This window comes from Vicia villosa, unplaced genomic scaffold (assembly GCF_029867415.1).
Source record: "Vicia villosa cultivar HV-30 ecotype Madison, WI unplaced genomic scaffold, Vvil1.0 ctg.000287F_1_1, whole genome shotgun sequence".
Lineage (NCBI taxonomy): Eukaryota > Viridiplantae > Streptophyta > Magnoliopsida > Fabales > Fabaceae > Vicia > Vicia villosa.
Window position 1 is genome coordinate 161,472 of NW_026705123.1, and position 26,182 is coordinate 187,653.

Here is a 26,182-nt window from a genome sequence, read left to right on the forward strand (position 1 = left end):
GAGATGCTGGCCAAGATCCTGTCAAGGCTAGGGCCATCTTAGATTGAGTCTGTGTTGTTTCTTTCTTTTTGTTGCATCTGTTTTTGTGCATCTGATCTTACTTATCTTCATGTACTTCTGTACCTGATGTTTGAACTTCAATGAAATCATCTTTCTTCCTCCGTGTGTTTCTTTTTGTTTGTCTCTGAATCTTTTCTGTTTTTTGATGATATGGCAAAAAGGGGGAGAAATATGTGATAAATGATTTGATTTAATCAGTTGCTTTCACTAACAAGAACTGCAAGTTCTATATGGTTTAAGTGTTTTGCAGGTATAAAGAAGTGAAGAAAATCTTCAAAGCAAACACAAGAAGCAAAACCATAAGAAGCGTTATTCTGTAAAAAGAATAAGCTTATGGAAACTGAAGCAAGCCGAGTGCTGTCAAGCTTCAGAAATCAGAAGCAAGAAAGAAGAATGATCAGAATTTGTGTTTTGCAGGTATAAAGAAGTGAAGAAAATCTTCAAAGCAAACACAAGAAGCAAAACCATAAGAAGCGTTATTCTGTAAAAAGAATAAGCTTATGGAAACTGAAGCAAGCTGAGTGCTGTCAAGCTTCAGAAATCAGAAGCAAGAAAGAAGAATGATCAGAATTTCTGATAATAGAATTTGATCCAAAATTTGTCTATTTGCTCTGACAAAATTCTATTTGCTCTAATACATTATTTTAAGCCTATATGGCTCTGATACATATCATGTGTTCTAATATACATTTTATGTTCTGACTCGTTCATGCTGACTTTTGTCGTTTAGTTTTTGTTCTGTAACATTTCAGGATGTAGAGATGCTCTGATGATGCTCTGGTACATTCAACAATGTTCTGATACAAATCTAGCATGAAGTGATGTTGGTAGAAATTCCAAGCTCTGAAGCTATCCGAGGGAAGCAGAAATCAGAAGCTGTGAATGTTCTAAAGATCCAGAAAACTCAAGTTCTGAAGCTGTCCTAAATGGAAGCAGAAATCAGAAGCTGTGAATGTTCTGAAGATCAAAGAAATTCAAGTTCTGAAGCTGTCCTAGATGGAAGCAGGAATCAGAAGTTGTGAATGTTCTGATGATCAAAGAAATTCAAGTTCTGAAGCTGTCCTAAATGGAAGCAGGAATCAGAAGCTATGAGTGTTCTAGGGATCTAAAGAAATTCAAGTTCTGAAGCTGTCCAATGGAAGCAGAAGTCAGAAGCTATGAATTCTCTGAAGACAGAAGCTTATGTGATCGTCTCTACCGAAATAATCAGGGAAGTCTTTTATTAAAGTTCTTCGAGTATTTATTTCAGGGGGAGATTATTTATCTCAGGGGGAGATTGTTAATCTCAGGGGGAGACATATTCACATGCTTATGCTATAGCTGTGTAATTTGTCTTTTGCCGTCTGCTCTTTCTGATCGCAAATTCATATCATTTATATATGTTTTTGTCATCATCAAAAAGGGGGAGATTGTTAGAACAAGATTTGTTCTGATCAATTATCTTAGTTTTGATGATAACAATAATATGAATTTTGCTTAAAGATAATATGGTACTCTAATCCAATGCAATTTCCTTGTCAGGAAATATATAAAGAGTATGCATAATTCAGCGCTCAGAAGCTTTGTCTCAAGGGTTCAGCATGCAACATCAGAACATGGTCTGGCAAGACATCAGAAGATGGTCGAAGCAGAATCAGAACATGGGTCTATGGAAGCATCAGAAGAACATGAGATCAGAAGCACTGAAGTTCTGATGGTATCACGCACAGAAGCACTTCAAGGTCAGAAGATCAGAAGATGCTTTGCACCAAGCTGTTTGACTCTGATGATATTCAAACGTTGTATTCACAAACATCAGATCAGAAGGAAGTACAAGTGGCAGGCTACGCTGACTGACAAAAGGAACGTTAGAAGCTATTAAAGGCAACGTCAGTAGACACAGCGTGAACAAGGCTCGAGGTAGTTGACAAAAGCGTATAACATTAAATGCGATGCTGTACGGAACACGCAAAGCATTAAATGCACTCAACGGTCATCTTCTCAAGTGCCTATATATATGAAGTTCTGATGAGAAGCAAGGTTACCAATTCTTAACGACTCTGTGAATATTAACTTGCTGAAACACTGTTCTATTCAAAGCTCAGAATCTTCATCTTCATCAAAGCTCACTACATTGCTGTTGTAATATATTAGTGAGAATAAGCTTAAACGATAAGAGAAATATCACAGTTTGTGATTATAGCTTTTAAGAAGCAATTGTAATACTCTTAGATTTGATTACATTAAGTTGTAAGGAACTAGAGTGATCGTGTGGATCAGAATACTCTAGGAAGTCTTAGAGGTTATCTAAGCAGGTTGTAACTAGAGTGATCGTGTGGATCAGAAGACTCTAGAAAGTCTTAGAGGGTATCTAAGCAGTTGTTCCTGGAGTGATCAGTGTGTGATCAGAAGACTCTGGAAGACTTAGTTGCTGACTAAGTGGAAAACCATTGTAATCCGTGCGATTAGTGGATTAAATCCTCAGTTGAGGTAAATCATCTCTGCGGGGGTGGACTGGAGTAGTTTAGTTAACAACGAACCAGGATAAAAATAACTGTGCAATTTATTTTTATCGGTCAAGTTTTTAAAGCTACACTTATTCAAACCCCCCCCTTTCTAAGTGTTTTTCTATCCTTCACCTCTTAGGCATGATTTCCAAGTCTGATCCCTCCCAAGGAAACATTAAGTTTCTTAGGGAGAGAGTTTAGTTAGCATGGGGAATCGAAGTCCCTCAGACGTAATAATATGTAGCTCAGACTACGAGACTATAATAAGTCCCTCAGGCGAAGTGTATGACCAAATCTCTTAGCTTAGATATCAGTCGTGCCTCTTAGGCGTGATTTGCAAGTCTGATCCCGCTCGAGAAAACACTCAAACCACTTTATCTGAATTTATGCTACATCAATTTGGTGAATCTTGGTCTCAGAAATGACAAATGTACGACAAGATTTCTGCACTGATGCAGAGGGCTTGCTAGTCAAACCATACAGTATGTTTAGCGTACTTTGCTACACAAAGTTGGCTAAGTGAGAAGGTTAGGGCTATGTGAGGTCATCCATATTCAACTTATTATTCTGTTGCCTGATGACATGCAATTTTTTTTGCAGGGGGTGGAATGTGAAGATGATCAAGGCTAGTAACCTAAACTTGTTTAATTTAAATTGTTTTCATGATTAAGTGTCAATTTCTATAAAAAAATGTTTTTTAAGTACTTCCAAAGGAATTTTGTTTGCAAATGGTTAAGATGATGATTTAAACAACTAAAATGCATGGAATCCCAAAAGATAGGTTGGCAACAGAAGGTCAGAACAAATCACATAAAAAAAGGTTTTATTCTCTTTAAATGTTTAATTCATGATTAATGTATGACTATCTATGAAATATATCATGATTATTAATTCTCTGCTTCATCAAAGTTTGATTTTTCTATTATCTAGCGAAAATATATTAAAGGCAAAATACCCTTTTTGGTCCCATATGTTATCCTTGGGGTTCATTTTGGTCCCTTAATTTTAAAAAGTTTCATATTGGTCCCTTAACTCTTCAAAAGGTGTCATTTTAGTCCTTTTTGTCATATTAGGGACCAATTTTTTAGTTTTTCCGTCACTAATATGAAAAAAGGACTAAAATGACACCTTTTAAAGAGTTATGAGACCAATTAGAAACTTTTTGAAATTAAGGGACCAAAATGAACCTCGAGATTAACATACGGGACCAACAAGGGTATTTTGCCTATATTAAAATAAGTCAGGAATCATAAGCTTATCCAAAGTGGGATGTGTGCAACCACATGTTATACTTAAATAATCTATAATATAAGAAAACAAATGCCCCTGGAAAATCCAATTTTGCCCCATGCTCTTTTGCCAACACCTATTCAATTTTAGTTATTTATTGTCTTTTCTCATTTTTCTGACAGATTTTATTATTATTAAATTGAATTGGTCATTTTATATAAAGGCTAAAACGATATTTTCTACCAATTTGTAAACTCCTCTTTCTTTTCTTCTCACGCTTTCTCTCTCTTTTCCCAATCACTTTTCTTTCTCTCTTATTTCTCTTCCTGCTGCATCTCTCACATTCATCTCTTTTCTTTCTAATTCATTTTCTCTCATTCTCTTATTTATTTATTTATTTATTTATTTATTTATTTATTTATTTATTTATTTACGTGTGATCTCTTCATGTTCATCAATCTTTTACATAGTTGTGATTTATTTTTTATTTTTCATTTTTTCCAGGTTATAGATCTATACCAAGACGCAAACTGACTTTAAACAATACAAAAAGTGTAAGTTTTATCATTTTTTAAAGTTGTAGATCTATGCATATATTCTTTTGTCATTTTTGAACTTCATGACAAAACCCATATTTTTTTGCATCTTTTTAACTTCTCTTATTTTTTCAGGTAGTAGATTTACATATAAGAAGATGAAAAAAAAAAGATCATTCTCTTTTGTATTTTTCTTACTGACTTTTGCATTTTATTTTTGAAAAATAGAAAAAATTTATTTGAAGTTCTGGTGAAGAAATTTTTGGGATTATTGTTTGGGATTTTTTTAAATAAAGACAAAATATCATTATCTTTTATCAACTAAAAAATTTATTATTCAAACCCATTTTTCAAGCTAACTCCTTTTAAAATTTTACTTAGATATATATGCAAAGAAGAATGAGAAGATTATTTATATGAATTTTTTTTTGAAAAAAGGTTATTGAAAAAATTATTATATCAGAATGTAATATGAATGTAATATGTTGCAGCAAATAAAATATTACTTCCCTGCAAACTGTGATGATAATTTTTAGAATTTAATTTGCATGTGCATAGTTAATGGCAGCTAGCAAAACTTTTACTTACCCACAATCTTACTAGGTACATGAAATAGGTACACTCTATGTTAAGATGAGGTCTTCAAAAATACAGTAGCAACAGACTGGCACATGACAATTCACTCTAAAGTTGATATTTTTAAAAATGCACTATTTTCTAAAACACATATATAAAACAAAAATTCATAATAATAGATCTAATAAAATATAGAAAAAATATTTATATTTAATATATTTTTAATTATTTTAATTGTTGGTCATAGTAATTAGAATGATAAAAATTAAAATAAATAAATATTATAATTTATTAATGAAGATTTATTTTAATAATTGAGTTTACTAATTTGTGAATGTTGTTGAATTTATATTGCTCAAAAGTTGTCTGCTTTGATTTTATAAAGAGATATTTTTTCTAACTTCCATGGGGTGCAAGGATTTTTTGTTCTCACTCAATGTGGTGGTGGAGATGGTATGAGAGGTGAAAAAAGACAAGGTATTTGGTTGATGAAGAAAAAGAAATAAAAATGAAAAATGAAAAATATAATTTTAGATGACATTCTAATAAAATTGAAGAGATAAGGTAATCTAAGAGATCCACTAAAAAGATGATACTAAGAGCTCGTTTGACCCAACTTTTTTAAGTCTTAAAAGTTACTTTAAAGTTAAAGTTAAAAATAAGAGCTTTTAAAATAAAGTTAAAGTTGTTTGGTTATGATTTTTTAAACTTTAAAAGTTGTTTCGTAAAATATATATATATATATATATATATATATATATATATATATATATATATATATATATATATATATAATTAATGCGTATTGATTAATTGTTGTATTAACATATAATAGTATAAGAAATTAATAATATTATTATTGAAAATCATTATACAATAAAACAAGATATAATATACAAAATGAATAAAATGTTGGACAATATTAGTATCTACAAAAATGATGATGTAAACAGGAGAAGAAAAAAAAGAATAAATAAAATATAACTCTAGATGTTATGAACCATAGAAAAAATTGAAAAACTTACGGTCTATTGTACTAGTGCCATTTTTAAAAAAAAAAGTGTTTTCAATGGGATTGGAACCGCGATCACATGTTTTAAGCTTCGAAAAAGTTGGTTTCAACTCCTTTTTTACAAGCTCCTTTTATTCAATTTTTTGTCTTTAAAAAAAGCTACTTTTTTTAATAAAAGCTTTATAAAAAATGTGTTTGGCCCTCCATCTCTTTATAAGGAGAAGAAAAGTAGATAAAAAGTTAGGCCAAACAATACCTTAGTAAGACAATAAAAAGAGCTTTTAGCTTTTAGCTTTTAGCTTTTAGCTTTTCAGCTCGTATTAATAAAAAAGCTCTGTTTGGTAACTCTATTTTAGCTTTTAGCTTGTAGCTTTTTTACTAGCTTTTAGCTTTTTTTTTCAAAAGCTATTTGAAGTAGCTTTTGAGCTTGTAGCTTTTAGCTTGTGAGTTTTTCTTCCATTAATACCCTTATTATTTTAACTAAAATATATTATTACCCTCATTAATTAAAATGCCATTAATGACATTTTGTATCTATCAGCTAATGAAACAGCTAAGTTACCAAACACTCACATTAGCTTATCAACTATCAGCTACCAGCTAAAAGCTACCAGCTATCAGCTAAAACCTACCAGCTATCAGCTATCAGCTAGTTTTACCAAACAGAGCCTAAATATTAAATTTGCACGTGTAATAGTAATTTGTATAAAAATTTAAAATTTGAATTTGTGTTATTAAAGTTGCACTAAAGTTACACATTAAATAATTTACAAAAAAAAAACATAATTAAATTATGTTGATATTTAAATGTCAACCAAATCAGAATAATTCAGGAAAATTAAAGATAAAGGAGAAATTAATTATCCCGGAGAGGGCAAAAATTAGATAATTAATGAACTTGATATGATCTATATCACACAAAAATTAGTAGCATGGTGTAATTATTATTTTTAATCAATTTTCTATCACACAAAAAATAAGTAGCATGAAGTAATTATATATATATATATATATATATATATATATATATATATATATATATATATATATATATATATATAAGTTTAATATCTATGATATTGTTTTTATTTAATTTAAATATTAAAAATAAATTAAATTTTATATAGAATTAATAAAAAATTATTAAATGATCAAGACAATCTTCACATAAGGATTTTATTTACAATTATATTGATTTGATTAGATTTTGCTCGCAGGAAAGTTAGTTTATAAATTGATGAATGAAAATGTTAAGATTAAATTATTCTATGATTGTTGATTTTTTTAAATCTAAGAGTTTAATAATTGTTGTGCTATGATTTGACATTTGTCTTATCCTAACTATGATTTCCTAAGCACTGCAGCAACACTAGCATGATACAATTTTTTTGCTATACATCATAACACTTACTCTTACCTTTGTCTTTATTTTAAAAATAATAAACTTTTTTGGCAAAACACTTTTGCTTTTCTTATTTATATTTTTATCTTTTTGAAAGCAAAAGTGTTTGTACCACTCGAGTATCCGTGCGAACGTACGAGTACTGATATGATACGCGCATATGGTGCTGATATTAAATTATTATTTAAATATTAAATATTAACAGGAACATGTTTACTACTCTCTCCGTCCGATAATGAGTGACCCAACACACCATTTCACACAGATTAAGAAAAGTGTAAAAAAGTAAGAGAGAATATCATTTTTACTGGGTAAGGATCCACTCCATTTCCTAAAAAGAAATTGAGGGTCCATTACTATAGTTTTGTGTGCATAAAGTTAAATAAATAGTAAATATGTGTCACATGTCTTAGAAATACGTGTAATATACACACAAACTATAGTAATGGAAAAGAAATGGAGTTTAAGAAATGGAGTGGATCCTTATTATGTATTGGAAATTGTGAACTGTTTATTAATTAGAGGGTAAAATTAGAAAAGTGTATTTGAAATTGAAATGGTTCATTCATTTTGGGACCTCATTTTATTCCATTTGGATCACTCATTGTGGGACGGATGAAGTATAAATTTATTTATTTATTTTAAATATTTACAAAACAAAAATATTTATATATATAGAAATAATTACAATAAATATATTAGACAATATTTTATGGTGTGTTTAATTAATTTTTTTGTTTTATCAAATCAGATTATTTTTTTTAAATCATGTTTCTATTAATTGAATTTTTTTACTAAAAAATTGGTATCTAATTTTATTTAAATCTTTTATATTTATTTGTCATTCAAATTTATTTCTTAAGATATAATTATTTTTAGTCATTAATAATAAAACTTTATATTTTTCAGTTAAATAAATTTTTTTATTTTATTCTAAAAAATAAATGCGCGCACAACACCAGTACCCGTGCGAACGCACGGGTATCCCACTAGTTATAGTAGACATTCATGCTAAATATGTAGAGTTTGCACCACTCTTGTGTTGAAGCGGTAAAGTGGAAAGCAACAAAAGTTTTGGAAGTATTTATCCGAGAATTTATCGTGTCCATAAAGATAAAAACGGAAAAGTAAATATTAACACAAAAACAATTCACTCTTTAGAGAGAAGAAATTTATCAAGCATGCATATAATCTACTTATCAAAAACTTAAACTTATCGATCAGTTACACTCAACATACAATACTCGCCAAAATCATCAAACATCTCTCCCACCCTAAGTTATTTCTAACCTAAAGTAAAGAGAACTACTATATCATCTCGGCGACGATCTCTCATCCAACCTCAACAACTCAGTAGACATTCATATCATTTGTACCGACGATCTCTCAACCGACACAACTAACATGTAAGCATTAAGCTTCGACACCCATAAAGATTATTAGCTCTAAATCTATTTCTAGAATATAGAAACTAATAGATATCCATCCCTAATCAAAATTTGTGAGATAAATGTCTATAACAACCCAAATCCAAACATAAATGCAAAAAGATTAAGGAAGACATCAATAATGATTTATAAAGCAACTATATTATACAACATCATCATCAATACATATACATATACATATGTTCAAAGTAAATAGACAAACATACCCAAGAAAATAGATTATACAAAGAGAAGATAAGAAGAGGAACCAAAAATTTCTTGGTTTGTCAACCCAGTCGATGAGAAATTCGAGCTCTGATCATCAAGATGCAACCCCATTTGATGTTTCTAAGTCTCTCTATACCAAAAAATGAAGGTTGATGGTGTTGGGAACAAATACCCCAAAACCATAACCTAATTTTTCCCCTATTTATACACTTTGAAATTCGCAGAGCGCGCGCCACGTGCTGGGAAGACGCATCGCACGGTCAAGACTGTCAACAAAAATTCAGCTTTAGTAAAATTGCCATAACTTGAGAACCGTAACTCCGATTTAATCCCGATTATAAGCATTGGAAAGCTTACTCAAATTTCTATCTATCAATGAATAAATATCAACCAAGTTGATGATTTATTATTCTTTGATTTTGAGTCTTAATCGTTGATGAGTTGCTCAAAATTGGGCATTTGAAGCTGTGTCTTCGACACTTTATTGATGCTGCTCCAAATACGCATCAATACCTACAAAATGAATAGAAAACTATCAAACGGTACACAAATAAACGAAAGTTCTTGAGTGATGAGTTTAAGTATTTAACGGGTATGAGATATTCAATCCCGAGAGTTCTTTCCTCTCTGAAGAATGAACTCTTTTTATATTCATATTTACTTTTCTGCTTTTACTTTGACCCATTCAAACCCAAACTCAAGAACGCGAGACTTGTCGAACGATAATTCGATAGGACAAATCCATGTGGAGACGATAATTTCCCGGATAAATATTTCCAAAACCTTTGTTGCTTGCCGCTTTACCGCTTCAGCAAAAACCCTAACTCAGTTTTCATAATAACATAACCCCCAAATCCACAATGATATTGGAGGACAAACACTCGGTTTTTCTCTGATGAAACCCCATATGATTCTCAACAAAACCTTAGGTTACAACCAACCTAAATTGAACGTTATCAACCAAGTCTAGATGGCACCCAATCAATGAATGATTATGTATACTTTGTTTGTGTGTATGCATAGATGAGAGGTTGAAGATGATGAGCAATCTTAGTATGTGTTTATAGTTTCTTCAAATTGAAAATGATGCATGTATGATGTATTTATAGTGGTGTAAGTTGGAGGCAAAATGAATGCTTAGAAATGAGAAAAATATGCAAATTTTCAGAAAATTTGTTATATGTGTCGACACATGTAGTCATGCGCCGACAAATGTAATTCTATGAGTCGACCTGTAACAGGTTATGTGTCGACACACTCAAACAGAAGCGACAGGCTTTAAAATTGCAGCACACGTGTCGACCTGAAAAATTGATTTTTGAATCCTATAACTGATTTTTAAATCCTTGTAACTGGTTTTTGATGCATGGTATTTATTTCAAACATGTTCTACATGTATTCTAAGATTCCTAATGCAAAGGTGTGCATACCGACTCAGAGATACCGATCAATGTACATAATTGCTAACGATTTTCCTAAGTTTTGACATCATGCAAAATACTAAGTGCACTCACATAGGCGTGGGATAAATTTGGTAACAATCCATAGACTTTTTAATTCACCTACTCGATTAGCCACCTCAATGTACATAATAGACAGGTGTAAAAATTCTCTTAATCAAACAGACAGTCCCATAATCAACTGACTAAGCCCCAAATTTTTTGGTGATTTTAATAAAACATTAGAGGCTTCTCAATAGTTTTAAGTGTGCGTGTGTGTGTGATTTTGCCATAATGTTTTTAAAAATTCCCGTATGTCTTTACAAGACACTGATCATTTAAATATACACGGTCAAGCGAGCTTTCACGCTTCCTCTCTTTCACACTTTGAAGTTTTAAGACTTGACATCATTATCTTTTACTTTAGCATCACACAAGATCCTTGAGTCTTCTTATGGGGATTGAGATATCTCCATGTCGATTACCATCATTTAAGAATTGAGAGGTTAAACAATTAAAGCATCATCACTTGATAAACAACCTGTCAAGCACCATCACTTGAGAAAACACATCAAGCGCCATCACTTGAGTAACATACCAACCACCATCAATTGAGCAAACACATCAAGCACCATCACTTGAGTAACGTACCAATCACCATCATTTGATAAACAACTTGTTAAGCATCATCACTTGAGCAAACACATCAAGCACCATTACTTGAGTAACATATTAGACACCATCACTTGATATAACATATAAAGCACCATCACTTGAGTAACATATCAATCACCATCACTTGATAAATAATTTGTCAAACATGATCACTTGAGAAAACACATCAAGAACCATCACTTAAATAACATACCAAGTCTCATCACTTGATAAACAACTTGTCAAACACCATCACTTAAGCAAACATATCCTTGAACAACAAGATTGATGAAAACTCCTCTTAAGAGCGTTGTCGACATCAAAATCAAGTCAACATGTTGCTGAAAACTTGATACCTGCAAGCACATAGATCAACACACTTGATACGTCATGATCTCTGAGAAGCTATAAGAAATGGGTTGAGCCGTGCCTATGTTGAGATGTCTGGCAGAAAACGAGTTGAACCTGTTTCTAAATGAAGTAAGGCGTATGTGGAAGCCACATAAGAGGGACAAACTTGACAAGCAAGCTTCCGAGGGTCATGTATCACTGGCCGAACATGATAAGAGATAAGGCTGAATTTGTAAATTAATGTGACAAATGCCAAAGACTATCGAACTTCATTCACGCCCTCACCGAGATATTACACTTAGTTATTTCACCCTTTCTCTACCGACGGGAAATATATATCTTAGGACTTTTACCTTTGGCTCTAGGCCAACTCAAATATCTACTAGCCGTGTAGACTACTTCACCAAATAGGTAGAGGTAGATGTAGTAGAAAAAAATCAACATAATTGGTGTGATGCTTCTATTGGAGGAATATCATGCTTCAATTGGAGGAATATCATATGCAAGTTCATTTTCCAAAGACCATCGTTTCCAACAACTAGACACAATTTCCACTTTTCCATTTTCCTAAACCCAGAGTTTCCAACAAGTCCAAAATGATCTTTTTTTCATCTCTTTGAATCTCTTATTCAATCGGTTATTATATTTTTTTTACTAAACCTCTCGAACCTTCATTATTTTTAAAACTTGGGACAATCAAATAGAAATAGAAGAAAACATAAAAAAAAATATAAGAGAAATTATTTAAAAAGATTATGAGATTAACAAACTGAATATAGAAATATTATTTTTGATAGAACATTATAGGGTAATTAGACCCATCTAACCGATCCAACTTAGTGAAATAATGATGAGGTTTACCCAGATCTTTCTCTTCTATCCATGAAGAGCTCGTGACTCTGCGCCCGCATGAGTGAAGGGAAATGCTAGTTTCTTTATTTCCAGGTTCACCCGTGAAGGTAGAAAGATTCTCGTTGCTTTCCCCTTTCCTAATAGGTCAGGACCGCCCCTTTCTGAAGACTTGCATGCGAGTGAGGCGGAATGGGATTCATGCAGAGAGGCTAGAGTGGAATACTTGTAACGAGCCGGAGAGGAGACTGTGACACTGACTTTCGGAATGCGCAGTGGTTATTATTATGGGATGGTTGAAAATACACTCTTAAGCTTGAGGGGGATATTGGGGATCAATTATCATATTTTAAAAGTTAGTTTTTCAATTAGTCTATTTTCCTATTTTTTATTCTTTCAACTTGCATTATATTATGATCTTATCTTGATTGCAATATGAACATTTTGTAGCACTACTTTAGTTGTGTTAAAGAGCTGTTACTCTATTGTTACACAACCCATCTCTTTTTCCAATGTCTATAAACAATGTACTCCTTTACTTTAATGAAATGAGACCTATGCAATCAAATGAGAAATGTTGAGTTTTTTCATCATTCACTTTTATGTTCTAATACTAGCAAAGTATAAGTGTATAAATCAAATGTTCAGTCTTTCTACTATCATTTTTCATACTCAATCTTATAGAAGTAGTAATTTACATATTAAAGAACTAATAATTGTAAAAATATATATAACCAATTCATCATACACAAAAACATCAATGATTTGCTCACTTTTCTTGACAAATGATTTCTCAAGCTGAATCTTCAGGTTGGACATCATTGTTATTGAACATGATTCTTGGCTTCCCCATGCTGAAATTCAAAACCCTTGCATTCATATTATACTTGATCACTCCATCATACAACAACTTTCTTATATAATGCTCTATGTCTGAACCAATCAGTCGAAGTGTGTATTCATTCAATGGAGCACCCTATTTTCAATCATAAAAAACATTCATCATTGTGACAATATTCTAAGACACAAAAAAAATCTATTCTAAATTTGACTGTGTTTAAGGAAACTACCTCGTAGTGATCGACGAGCTCCTGAAAGTAAGAATAAACCAAGTTACAGCTCTCAGGTTTCCACACAAACTCATCAGTAGGGTCAAGAATAAGTGTAAGCTTATCCATCTGCGTTTGATCAAAAGCACTGGTTTCCGGATCAATATAAGCAGCATAGATTCGAACGTGTCGCGTCGCGCAGCTCAACCACTGTCCTCCATATTCCCTGCTCATACCTTTGTCTTTGACATTCACCTGACGCTCAACTGGCCTTGGTTGTGTGCCTTTTGGGTTTATTTGTTGGTTTTGTGGTATTTCTTTCTCTTCTATTACCTTCACGTCTTCGGAGTCTTTAACATCGGATTGTTGTTGACATGATATGAAAAACGGTGTTCTGGTTTTTGGTTCTCTTCTTCTTCCTCCTCCTGTCCAACCTAGTATGGATAATTTGGTGGAAACCATGGAGGAACAACTTGTGGCCATGGTTAATTTTGTGATGTTTTTTTTTCTTTTCTTTTTGCTTTTAATGGCTTACAAATACTTACAAGAGGGTCTTAATATTAGTTTGCATATTTCTTAGCTTCACTCCTTCTGGTATGGTTTGGATAAGATTTCTTACATACTAACTCGAAGGAAATGTTTGTGGTCACAGAAGAAATACAGAGAAATAGAAGAAGAATTTCCAATTTTACCCATACTTATTCTTTATCATGAGTTTTAAAATATATTGTATATATTTTCCTCAAATTCAAACATTACATTATTACATATTTTATAGGCTTAAATGCACTTTTAGTCCCTCTATTTTGATGTTTTTAAACTTTTAGTCCCCCTATTTCAAGATCCAGCTTTTTAGTCCCTCAACTCTACTTCACTTGGAATTTTATTGGTCCCCCTCCAATTTTGCAGATGTGGCAGTGATGACTAGGAAATAAAATTAATTTTTAATGACGTGTCATTGATGACTTGGATATGTTATTAATTAATATTTTTTAAATAATATATAAATAAGTAATATCTTTAATTGTTTTAATTTAGAAATTCGTTAACTAAAATTTAGAAAATAAAGCCTTGGGCATCGAGCCCATTTAGTTTCAGCATTAGCCTAGTATTCAAGCTGACAAACATGCTTGTATCAATGAATTATATAAACACTAATCTTATATGATAAAAAATCAATGTGGGACTTATTGAGAAACAAAACTAACACCTCCAGCCTTTGTTTATTTTCTATCACTATGGGATTATAACAGAACTTTGGGATTATCATAACTTGTGCTAAGAAGTGCAACCTTTTTGACAAAGCTGAGCATTTATTTTAGAGGATGTACAAGACAGGATTGATGGTGGATGAGGTAACTTTCTCAATAATTTTAAATGTTCATACTAGGTTAGGTAAGGATGAAGAGGTTATAAATTTGTTTGAGGGAGGCTGGGGATTATGATGATATTAGGTATGAAAATTCCAAGTGGTCTAAAGATGCTCTTGAATTGTGGAAACGAATGAAGAAAAACGGTTGGCCTGTGGATTTTATTTTGTATAATAAATTGTTGAATATGTGTGCAAATGTTGGATTAGTTGAAGAAGCTGAAACTTTGTTCAATGATATGAAATAGTCTGAGCAATGCAAGCCTGATAGTTAGAGTTACACGACTATGTTAAGAATATATGGGAGTGAAGGATATATAGATAAGTCAATGAAATTGTTTGAAGAGATGTGTAAATTTAGCATTGAACTTAATGTGATGGGTGCACTTGTTTGATTCAGTGAGCTAACCTAGAATTAGTTGTCTTTATTAAATTGGCTGTAGATGAGCAAACTAGTTTTGAGACTGTCAAAGAAGATTTTAATGGCATCATGAGTAATGTTGTGGTTGGTTCTTCATGCTATAAAGCTGTTTGTTATCCTGCATTTATTTTTATTTTAAGACAAGCAGAAGAGTATTATCAAGGTCCAGGATGTTAGATTTCTTATTGATGAATGGGTTAATTTTAAGATAATCCAATTAGATGAAAAAGAAACAATGGTGCTGGTGTTAGTTATGTTTCACATTAAGTCCCACATTGATTTTGTAATAAATAATATTAGTGTTTATATAACTCATTGATACAAGTTCCTTTGTTAATTTGGAAAATAGGCTAATTCTGGAATAAAATGGGCTCGAGGCTCAAAGTTGCCTTTTATAAATTTTAGTTAACTAATTTTAAAAAAAAAACTTCATTAAAGATATAAATATTAACAAAAAAAAAAAAGCTTCATTAAAGATATAAATATTAACAAAACAACCTTCATTAAAGATATAAATATTAATTAATAAATTATCCAAGTATCAATGCCATGTCATTGAAAATTAATTTTATTTCCTAGTCATCATTGCCACGTCTGTAAAATTGGAGGGGACCAACAAAATCTCAAGTGAAATAAAGTTGAGGGACCAAAAAGCTGGGTTTTGAAATAGAGGGACTGAAAGTTTAAAAACATCAAAATAGGGGGACCAAAAGTGCATTTAAGCCTATTTTATAAGCTTTTTTTGCTATCAAATAACAAAAAAATTATGTAAAAAAAATATTTTAAATTGAAGAAAGAAGAATTGTATTGATTAAATGATACTAATATATATAAAATTTGTCATAAGGTGGATATACACTTGTCATTGTATAGGAAAATAAGAATGCATATGGGTGTACATTTGCGCCATAAACAATCTTGAATGACATATTTTTTCCATAACTTTGCCTCGGGGTTCATTATGATCCCTTAACTTTTAAAAAGTTCAAACCACTCCCTTAAGTCTTAAAAATGGAGCACGTAGGTCCTTTTACTCTATTTTCTTCAAACGACATTTAAGTTGGTAGACGTGGCAGCTCAGTTGGCAAATGACCTTTGTCTTCCTTATTTTCCACTCTCTTCTACATTTGTGTTCTGCAATTTCCTGAGAAATAAATTAAGGAGTTAGGGTTCTATCCAATCCCATCTCAAATTGGTCATCCAATTCTAGAAATTAAATGTTGTAGCAACAAGAATATTCTCCTGCAAACTATTTCTCCTTCAATTTCGTCTAAAATTTTCCAAATTCTTCCTTCACTCTTTAACGCAATAGGACGATACAAATTAAACTTTTCATCTTCTTTTGTTATAACAACAAGCCATAAATACAACAAATTAAACTCTTCATCTTCTTGTTCAAACACAACTTCAATGGCGCAACGCAACGACGTTGTTCACGGTGACAACATCTTTGTTTACGGTTTTAACAACGACTTTGTTTACGATTTTGACGACATGTTTATTAACGACGACAACAGTTTCAATGGTAATTTTGTTTACGGTTTCAATGGAGACTTTGTTACAGTTTTGTTTACGGTTTCAATGACAATCTGCCACTGTAGTAGAAACTGGTTTGGGGTTTAACAGAAATTGTTTATAAAACATTTCAAAAGACATCAGTACGCAGTATCCTTGCTATGTTTCTTGTTATGGCTTTTTAAAAACATTTGTTTGTGCATAATTTTTATAGTGATTTTGCTAGTGTGGCTGTTGTGGCTTAACGGATCTATCTTGGCTCAAAGTTTGAGTAGTTTGAGTTTAGTTTTGGAGTGTGTTTATGTCTTAATTTTGAAGTTGTTTGTAATAGGTGTGTTGGTTTTTAGCTTTGAAATGGTTTGAGTTCTAGTGTTCTATGCATATTTTTCATGAGATGTGCAATGAATAATGTTACTTTATTCATGTTAAATCCACATCAGCACATTACAATGCCACTTAGACATTTTTTTTCATACTTTGACCAACGGACTCAGACGAAAGGACTAACGTGGTTCTATTTTAATAGTTAAAAGATTAATTTGAACATTTTAAAAATTAAGCGACGAAATTGGATCCCGGGTTAAAGTTAAGGGATTAAAAAGGGTATTTTCGCATTAAATAAAATAAACAAGAATGAATATATCTCGTGTAGTTCTTGTGTCTATAATTCCTAAACATCGTCCAACTTTTTCTTTATTCCCTGAAAAGGTTTATTTGTTAGCGAATTCGGCCTGTCGGCTGGCTTACGGGCGGACTATCGTGACAAACTCTGCTTGTATTCCAAGTTGGTGGCAAAACTCCACCATAATTAAGATGGAGAAATATGTACTATTATTTGATATGATACTTCTTAGAAAATTAAAATGCAAAAATGATCCACTTCCAGTAGAAACGTAGGACTCTTTCCGTCGTGATTCTAGATATTGCATTTGCCTCAATCCACTTCGTAAATTAGTCTACTCCAAAAAGTAAGAATTTTAGTTGACCTGACACCAAGGGTAAAAGGCCTAATATGTCTATGACCTATTGATGGAAAGGCCATGTGGATGTAACCTAATAGAGGATTTACATTGGGGGCTGATAAAAGTTAGAATGTTTGAGACACTTCTCACATTTCCTAATGAATTTTAGAATGTCTTTCATCTTGGTCAGCTAGTAGTAACAATTTGTGGGAGAGGGTTTTTCCTCCAATGTGACTTCTACATACCCTTTCATGAACTTCCATGAGAATAAGGGAGGTCTCATTATGGCTCAAACATCTTTGCACAGGGGAAGTCATTCCCAACTTGTAAAGTTTTCCTACTACCATGGTGCATTTTGTTGACGAAATATATCAAATGTTCACTTTTATCCTTCTCTTGGAACACATTGGTCATTGTTGCCTTATCTGATACTAACGAATAAACGAATAATGGAGTGATCTCTACTGGGAGTATTAAAATCAGGTGGAGTCTCTAGAAAGGTTTTCAACCTTATGAATGCTTCCTCACACTCTTCTGCCCATTCAAAATTATCCTTCTTTCTCATGGTGGCGGAAAAATGAAAAGCCTTATCCCCTATACAGGAAAAGAATTTAGAGAGGGCGACCATGTGTCTTATCAACTGTTGGACTTCCTTAACTATGGTGGGACTCCTCATGTCGATAATGGTATGACATTTATCAAGATTTTCCTCTATTCCTCTTTTAGTGAACATGAAGCCCAAAAATTTAGCCGTTTGAACCCAAAATTAGCATTTGGACGGGTTCAGGTGCATGTTATACTTCTTGGCCGACTTCAAAATATCCTCTAGATCAAACTTATGACTCTACCTTCCTCAGAGGTCATTAAAACCATGTCCTCTATGTAGACCTTCATATTAAATTCTATATGATTAGAAAAACGGCGACAGTCAGCCTTTGATAAGTACAATTTGCATTCTTTAATCTGAAAGAAACAATCTTATAAAATAGTCGTAGTTATTGGACATGAATGTCGTCTTCCGGGCTTCCACGGGTTCTATCTTGATTTGGTTATATCTAGATTATGCATCCATGAAGCTTAACTTTTTGTACTCCAATGATTTGTCAATCAACTTGTCAATGTTTGGCAATGGGTAGGGGTCCTTAGGAACACCAGGTTTAAATTAGTGAAATCCACGCACATCCTCAATTTCTAAGGTGCCTATCCAACTAATACCATAATTTCCAACCAAGTTAGGTATTTAATTTCAATCATGAAACTGACTTCTTTCAATTTCCCAACTTTTTCATCAAATGTTGCTCTTTTCCTCGCCTACTTTGTGTTTTCTCAACACTACTAACTCTATTTTGGATTTGATGGAAAGGAAAGGACATGCAACTATGGTGTTAATCTTTTCCATATCATAAGGGCTCAAGTCAAATAAATCGATATATTTCTTGAGAAAAGTGACCATATCCTCTTCTTCATATTCACTCACGAAGGTGCCCAACTTGGTGGCATGGAATTCCAACAGCCCTATTTGGAACTCATTTAGGTCTTATATAAACATAAGTCTTTCTCCTTCAAGTTCCTCACTGGGATCTAAATCCACGAAGTCCACCCCCAATGATGTCTGGCTGCAGTGTGATGCATATTTCCATCGTTTCTCTTTTGATCCTTAAACTATCTTGGTAACATCTACGAGCAGTTTATTAATCTCCTTGGATCACGCCAATATGCTTTTTCTTTAATGGATACTTTATGCTCAAGTAAAGCGTCGATAAGGTTGCCTCTAGAAGGTTAAAAGCAAGACGCTCGATGAAGATGCTATAGAAGGATGAGGCGTATATGATGAGGTACCTGACCTTTATCATTTTTGCGCTCTCATTTAATCCGAACACCATTTTGAGAGTGATATAACCATTCACTTGGACTTGTTTGCGAAAGACACCGACCAAGGAACCCATTAATGATTGAAGGTGATCTGGGTCTTATTTTAGTCTCTCAAAGGTATCCTAGTGATGACATAAAAAATTGTATATGCGAGTATCCGTAGGTAAATTTCGTTAAAGGCACGAGTTAAATGATAATTAACTGTTATTTTATTATTTGTTAGTTCACAAATCGGATAAGGATTTGATGATACACATACTTGTGAGTATTTGTATCAGTTAATAATGATCAAAATTACTTAAATATTATTTTGTTGAATTTAAAATTATTATTATTATTATTATTATTATTATTATTTTGTTGAATATAATATAATTATGTCATAAAAGTAGAAATAATGTGATTTATTGTTATTATTATTATTTTGTGCTAAATTTGAAACTACTTTTATATATTTTTAAAAAGAGAATAGTTTTTTTTAGTTAACTATAATTTTTTCTCAATTTTTTTATTAAAATAATAGTATATAGGATATCCATAAATATTTGCAAATAAACCATGCAATTGGACTCGGGTGATAAACAAAGTCCTGCTAAGAGCGAAGTTCGAAGGATACCGAATTCGATTCCTGATTGGAACAATACTTGAATTATTCAATTAATCTAAAAATAAATTTCTCTTATGGTATTAATTAATTAGTTATTAAGCAAGACTCCAATAACAGTGATTATTTTATAGTAATATTTATATTTTAGTATTATAAGGCTAAATTCTTAATACAGAATTAAAAGTTTGAATATAAAAAACTATAAAACCATATCACTTTATATTTTAGTATTATAAGGCTAAATTCTTAATACAGAATTAAAAGTTTGAATATAAAAAACTATAAAACCATATCACTTTTTCTTAGAGAATACGTATATAATTTGTATAGGAAACTTTTAGACGCCTTCTCAAAATGGCATAATTTGAATCAATTCTTTTTTCTTTGAATCAATCCTTTTAAAAATAATAGTTTACCTATTACATATAAACTAAAATAGCATCACTTACTTTTTTTACTTTTAAAATCACTTTTAAATATTTATTTTGACTTTTTAAAATATTTCATTACAATCTTTTTAAAAAAACTTACATATTTGTTTAAATAATATTATGTTAAATGTAAACTTTTAATAATAATAATAATAATAATAAGAGTGAAGACCCATTTTGGTCCCTCACAAATATTACACGAGTCAAATTAGTCCCTCACAAAAATATTGACCCAACTTAATCCTTTACGAAATTTAACCGGATCATATTAGTTCTTCTGCTAATATTTTTCTCAAATCGGTTTTTTCCTACTTCTAAACCGGTTCTTTTCATACTTTTAATGCGTGACTGGACTGACACGTTGGATTTTTTTTGAATTTTTTATTTTTTAAATACTAAATTAATTTTTATTTTTAATTTCATTTTTAAACAGTTATCAATGAATAATATCAAAAAAACCAAAATTATCTCTTATAAAGTAATTTTTAAACAAGTAATTTCCATGATTTCTACTAATATTAACAAATTCTATACATAAATTTTTACCTATGAAGTCTCAAATCCAAGTCCCTCCAAGTTAAATGATTTTCATTTTACAACTAGACAAATCAATTTTTATCGTTAATAAAGTCACTACCATTTACAACTAGAAAAATCAATTTCTATTGTTAGTAAAGTGATTACTATTTACAACAAGACAAATCAATTTCTATTGTTAGTAAAGTGACTATCATTTACAACTAGATAAATCAATTTCTATTGTTAATAAAGTGATTATCATTTACAACTAGACAAATCAATTTCTACGGTTAGTAAAGTGACTATCAATAACAACTAGACAAATCAATTTCTATTGTTAGTAAAGTGACTATCATATACAAATAGACAAATCAATTTCTATTGTATTAAATTGATTGTCATTTAATCTGAAGAGACTTAAGTTCGAGACCATATTGATACAAATTTTGTATTTTTTATTTTAAATTTAGAATTGTTTAAGATTAACCACATGAGCCTGAGTTCAACTCCTTATAAGAAACAATTTTGGCTTTTTTATATTACTAATTTATAATTTAAAAATAAAATTAAAAATAAAAAATAATTTAGTATTTAAAAATGAAAAATAAATAAAATCCAACGTGACAGTCCAGTGACGGTTTAAAACTAGGAAAAAAGCGGTTTGAAAAAAATATTAAGTGAAGGACTAATATGACCCGGTTAAATTTTATAAGAGATTAAATTGGGTCTATTTTATTGTGAAGGACTAATTTGACTCATGTAATATTTGTGAGGGACTAAAATGGGTATTCACTCTAATAATAAACATTTAAGATGCATATTTGAGTTAAATAAATTTAAACTAATGGTTTAGGGTTCAATTTCTGACGACAAAATTTATTTATATTTATGTATTAATTTAAACACGTTATTGATATTAATCTAAATAAATTGTTACTATTTATAAATAATCATTTATTTTAAATGTTAAAAAATTTATTTAAAAAGTGATTTTATATTTCACAAAATATAATATAAATATGTTTTTGTAAAAAAAAAAAAAAACTAATTTAAAGACATAAAAACGTAGCAGAGGACACCATAAAGAAACAAAATACATATAAAGACATAACTATACTTATAAGGTAGATGGTGTTTAAGTGCATCTTTGAATTGGAAAAATATGTTAAAGTAATACATAGCACTATGATTTTAACAATAAAAAATACCTGCACTAAGTCAAATTACAGATAGATGAAAGAATCCAAGTAACAAAATTTCTATACTGCTATTATGATTAGAAATAAGAGCAATCATCTTAATGCTCTAAAATACAACTTATTCATCCTATACAAAAAAAAACAAAAAAGGCACTCAATGGCCAAAAAAATAGACAACATTTGAAGTATAAAGGAAAAAGGAGAACTAGCCCAACTAATTAATGAGGCTAGTTTTCTCATTATTTAAGGTAAGGAGGAGGGTACACACAATTACAACCTCTCATCCTAAACCCCCTCTAATAAAATAAAACAAAAAACTATGAATGATGTGGCAAAGCTTATTGAAGATGCAAATGAAAAACTTTATCTACAAGTTATTGCATTGAAAAGTATAGAAGAACACAACATTTTTGTACTCAATCAAAACTTGATGCTCTACTCCATCTTCCTCTCAAGTATTCCTCTAATGACACACTTTGCTCAACACTAGACATGGAGAGTGAGTCATCTTCCACATCAAGTAGTGCAAGATTAATATGCGACTTTAGTAGATTACTAGGTGGAAATTCTTCGTCTTCGAGCTTTTCGCGCGCTTCCAAGACATTGACTTCTAATTTTGCCCACTTGACCGCATCATCGTCGCCTCTAAGGAGCTTTGATACCTGTTGTCAAGTATAGAATACATGAGCTTTGAAACAGACAAAGGACTAGTGGAGAGAATGAGAATACTTTTCTTAGTGCTCGAATGGCCCGAAAATATGATAGTGGACCACTTACAATGCTCATTTGAGGCCTAGCTTTTGGAGCACGTTTGATGCAAAGAGTGGCTGCTAAAACCATTCTTTCCATCTCCTCATGATCATACTTATCACCCAAACTAGGATCTAACAATTGTGACACCTTTCCATCACTTAGAAGTGGAGTAGCCTGCAAAAACGTTTTTTTCGATTATTTTTCCCGTGATGTATACATGATGATTAGGAAATAAAAGTGTACAATCACGGATACGTACCCACATAACGAGACTCTGTTGACCTTTTGGATAATCGACACTTATGGGCTTTCTCCCTGAAAGAAGCTCAAGAAGCACGACTCCGAATGCATAGACATCGATCTTATCGCTTACTTTGCCGTACATGAAGTATTCAGGAGCCATATAACTGTATAAACGAGTGCAGCACATAACTCAGGATCGTGCTAAAAGCGGATTGAAAGATTTTGATGTGTTCGAAAGTACTAACCCGAAGGTTCCGGCAACATCCGTGCACGTTATATACGATGACGAGGTTGACGCCCACGTAGCCAATCCAAAATCAGATAACTGAAAAAAAATCAAAGCGGAATGATGTGAGCATTGATTAGTACAACAAACAATCCAAAATATTAAAAGTTTATCGATCAAAACATAAATACCCGAGGTTCGAAATCTTCCGATAGTAATACATTAGAGGATTTAACATCCCGATGGATCACAGGATGATCATCTTTACAATGCAGATAAACTAAAGCCTCGGCAACACCTGCAGCAACCTTATATCTCTGTGCCCAACCGAACTCGCGAGGATTTTTCTTAGTACCGTGAATGTTCTCTTCAAGGCTTCCTCTTGATAAGAAATCATAGACGAGAAGAAGCTTTCCGTTCTCGAAGCAGAATCCGAGGAGTGTAATAATGTTTTTTTGATGCAATGTAGTAATGATTTCGATTTCCAAAAGAAACTCTTTCAAAACATCATAAGAAGGCTTTAGGATCTTGACAGCAAGTTCCTTGCCATCGCGAAGGCAGCCTCGATAAACCAAACTACTTCCTCCTTTACCGATCAAGTTTTCTGAAATCGTATTTGTAATAATCTTGTTAAAAATAAAACGTTTTTGTTAAAATTGAAAACGCAATCAAAGTATTTCTAGAAAACAAACCAGGCGAAAAATTTGATGTCGCGGATACAAGTTCTTGGTACTCGAACAACCTACAAGTCGATGAGTATTTCTCAGGTAGGCCCTCCAATTCTTTAGGAATGATTTTTAAAGTGCTTTCAGGCAATGAATATGTTTTCCCTATTTCCGAATCTACCGGAACAAGAGCGCGGCTTTCACTATTTAATGCCGTCGATTGATCCCAACCTTGATCACAAATTCTAAGTTGTTTACCATGATCAACGCCGCCATTTGATACGTCTCTATTCGGCAAGCTCATTGCCCACTGGACGACAGAGACCTGGTTGCGCTTGAACGGTGTAACAGGTAATCGTCTTTCTGATAAAATCTTCCGGTGAAGTAGCGGCCAACCGGGTTTCAATTCCGGTTGTTGTCCTGCATCAGTTGTCACTACGGGTACTATTGCCAAAGAATTCTCTTTCTCACCATCACGAGAAGAAGAGCCTTCAGATGCTTTCGAAGGCTCTTCTCCACATTGATGGCAAGAAGTCTCTTCCATCGCCCCGCAAATCAAACAACTTCGATCTCTTACTTTCTCCGTAGAATCAAGTAAAATCTTACCTAAACTATGATCCGAAACCCGTTTGGTTCCCTTAACAGCATCATCATTCGATACTTTCTTATCACTACCAAGTGTCGAACGAATCGAACCAAGCAAACCATCTTCACGATGACAATCAAACCCTATCAAAACAAAACCAATCACTGAAAATCAAACAAAATTCATGAATCATAAACAAAATCCACACAAAACCAAATCAAGAAAAAAAGGTCCAAAACCTTGTACATCAACAACACTTGATTCTTCCAATCTACCACGCTTGAACACAACTTTCCCATTATTAACAGCAAGAACACAACAATCATGAGCTATCTTTCCAGCACAGTACTTAGCCACAGAGCTAGATGTTCTTATTCTATGGAAGCCATGAACACTCCCAACAATAACATGAGTTGCACAATAAACATTCGCTTCTCGCACCAAAATCTTCTTCACCGATGAACCACGGCAAATTTTCAGCTTAAGATCCACCTACAAAATCAAAAAACGAAAATCAAAATCTCGAACTTACATGAGAATAGATGAGAAGAAATTGAACCGAACCTGCTTCAAATTACAGAATCCTTCATAAACATTAAGAACAGAGTCAAACGCTTTAACAAGAGAAAGCAACGACGATTTCCCATCTCCATTCATAATTTCTACACAAACCCATTTCACAAATCAATCTTCAATTCATCACAAAAAGTAAAAAATCAAAACTTGAAATCATTTCTCACCATGGGTGCCAAGAACATGCAGAGCAACAACGAGATCACCAGGTTGAGCAACCTTAACTAAGGCCCAAGTGAGAAGCTCTTTACTCGGAGAATCCATTTTGACTCCGACAACAACCGTCCGGCGACCGGAGCCGCCGTCATGAGATATTTTTTGCATATTTTTGGTCAGGTGATCACGATCAAAGTAAGAGTACGATGATGTTTTGGACTATACGAGGTTGTTTGTTAGTCTTATACGACACAGAGAGACAGAGGTTAGTGTCGGAAAATAAGGTTTGGTTTGGTGTTGGAAAATTAGAGCTTGAAGGTAGAACCCGACAGAAGAGAACGGCACAAGAAGTAGAATAGGTGGAAGAAAGAAGAGTGACACGCTTATACACTAACTTTTCGGTTAAAAACATCATTAAACATGTGACTTTTTTAACAACATTCTAACAACGTTTCATGCTTTTTTTTCAATTTTGACTACTGGACCCCACTTTTTTATTTATCTATATTTTCAAATTAGACATATTATTATGATTTTTTTAATCAATTTTTTTAATAAAATTAAAAATATGATAGGTACAACTTAGCATTTCAATAGATTCAAAATGTGTTACGGGTGGTCAACTGTATACAAATTATGGGTGGGTGGGGAATTGCTTAGGTTTTATGATATGTATAGGAAATTTTTGATGATGGAATGTTTGGTGTGTACATAAAATAATTACTATTTGCAACTATTATATTTGTGTAAGAAGAAAACTTGATGTGTCATTCTCATTTTAATAGT

General features: G+C 32.2%; 2 protein-coding genes across 2 annotated transcripts; both read right to left on the reverse strand.

Moving 5' to 3' along the window:
- Positions 1-12,808: 12,808 nt before the first annotated feature.
- Positions 12,809-13,933, reverse strand: LOC131626421 (NAD(P)H-quinone oxidoreductase subunit M, chloroplastic-like). Its single transcript, XM_058897231.1, has 2 exons — positions 13,321-13,933; positions 12,809-13,226 (listed from the first exon to the last, which is right to left on the reverse strand). The coding sequence occupies exons 1-2, from the start codon at positions 13,780-13,782 to the stop codon at positions 13,044-13,046; spliced, it is 645 nt and encodes a 214-aa protein (XP_058753214.1). The 5' UTR covers positions 13,783-13,933; the 3' UTR covers positions 12,809-13,043.
- Positions 13,934-22,210: 8,277 nt separating this feature from the next.
- Positions 22,211-25,782, reverse strand: LOC131626422 (protein kinase STUNTED-like). Its single transcript, XM_058897232.1, has 9 exons — positions 25,408-25,782; positions 25,232-25,329; positions 24,907-25,159; positions 24,109-24,810; positions 23,608-24,020; positions 23,436-23,515; positions 23,207-23,354; positions 22,972-23,121; positions 22,211-22,856 (listed from the first exon to the last, which is right to left on the reverse strand). The coding sequence occupies exons 1-9, from the start codon at positions 25,562-25,564 to the stop codon at positions 22,611-22,613; spliced, it is 2,247 nt and encodes a 748-aa protein (XP_058753215.1). The 5' UTR covers positions 25,565-25,782; the 3' UTR covers positions 22,211-22,610.
- Positions 25,783-26,182: the final 400 nt, after the last annotated feature.

Excerpts from the sequence above, each read along its gene's own strand:
- LOC131626421 (XM_058897231.1), bottom strand. The coding sequence starts at position 13,782 with ATGGCCACAAGTTGTTCCTCCATGGTTTCCACCAAATTATCCATACTA. Across the intron at positions 13,227-13,320 it reads AGCTCGTCGATCACTACGAG|GGTGCTCCATTGAATGAATA; the intron begins GTAGTTTCCTTA and ends GATTGAAAATAG.
- LOC131626422 (XM_058897232.1), bottom strand. The coding sequence starts at position 25,564 with ATGCAAAAAATATCTCATGACGGCGGCTCCGGTCGCCGGACGGTTGTT. Across the intron at positions 24,811-24,906 it reads AAGTGTTGTTGATGTACAAG|GGTTTGATTGTCATCGTGAA; the intron begins GTTTTGGACCTT and ends TTGTTTTGATAG. Across the intron at positions 22,857-22,971 it reads CTAGGCCTCAAATGAGCATT|GTATCAAAGCTCCTTAGAGG; the intron begins GTAAGTGGTCCA and ends ACTTGACAACAG.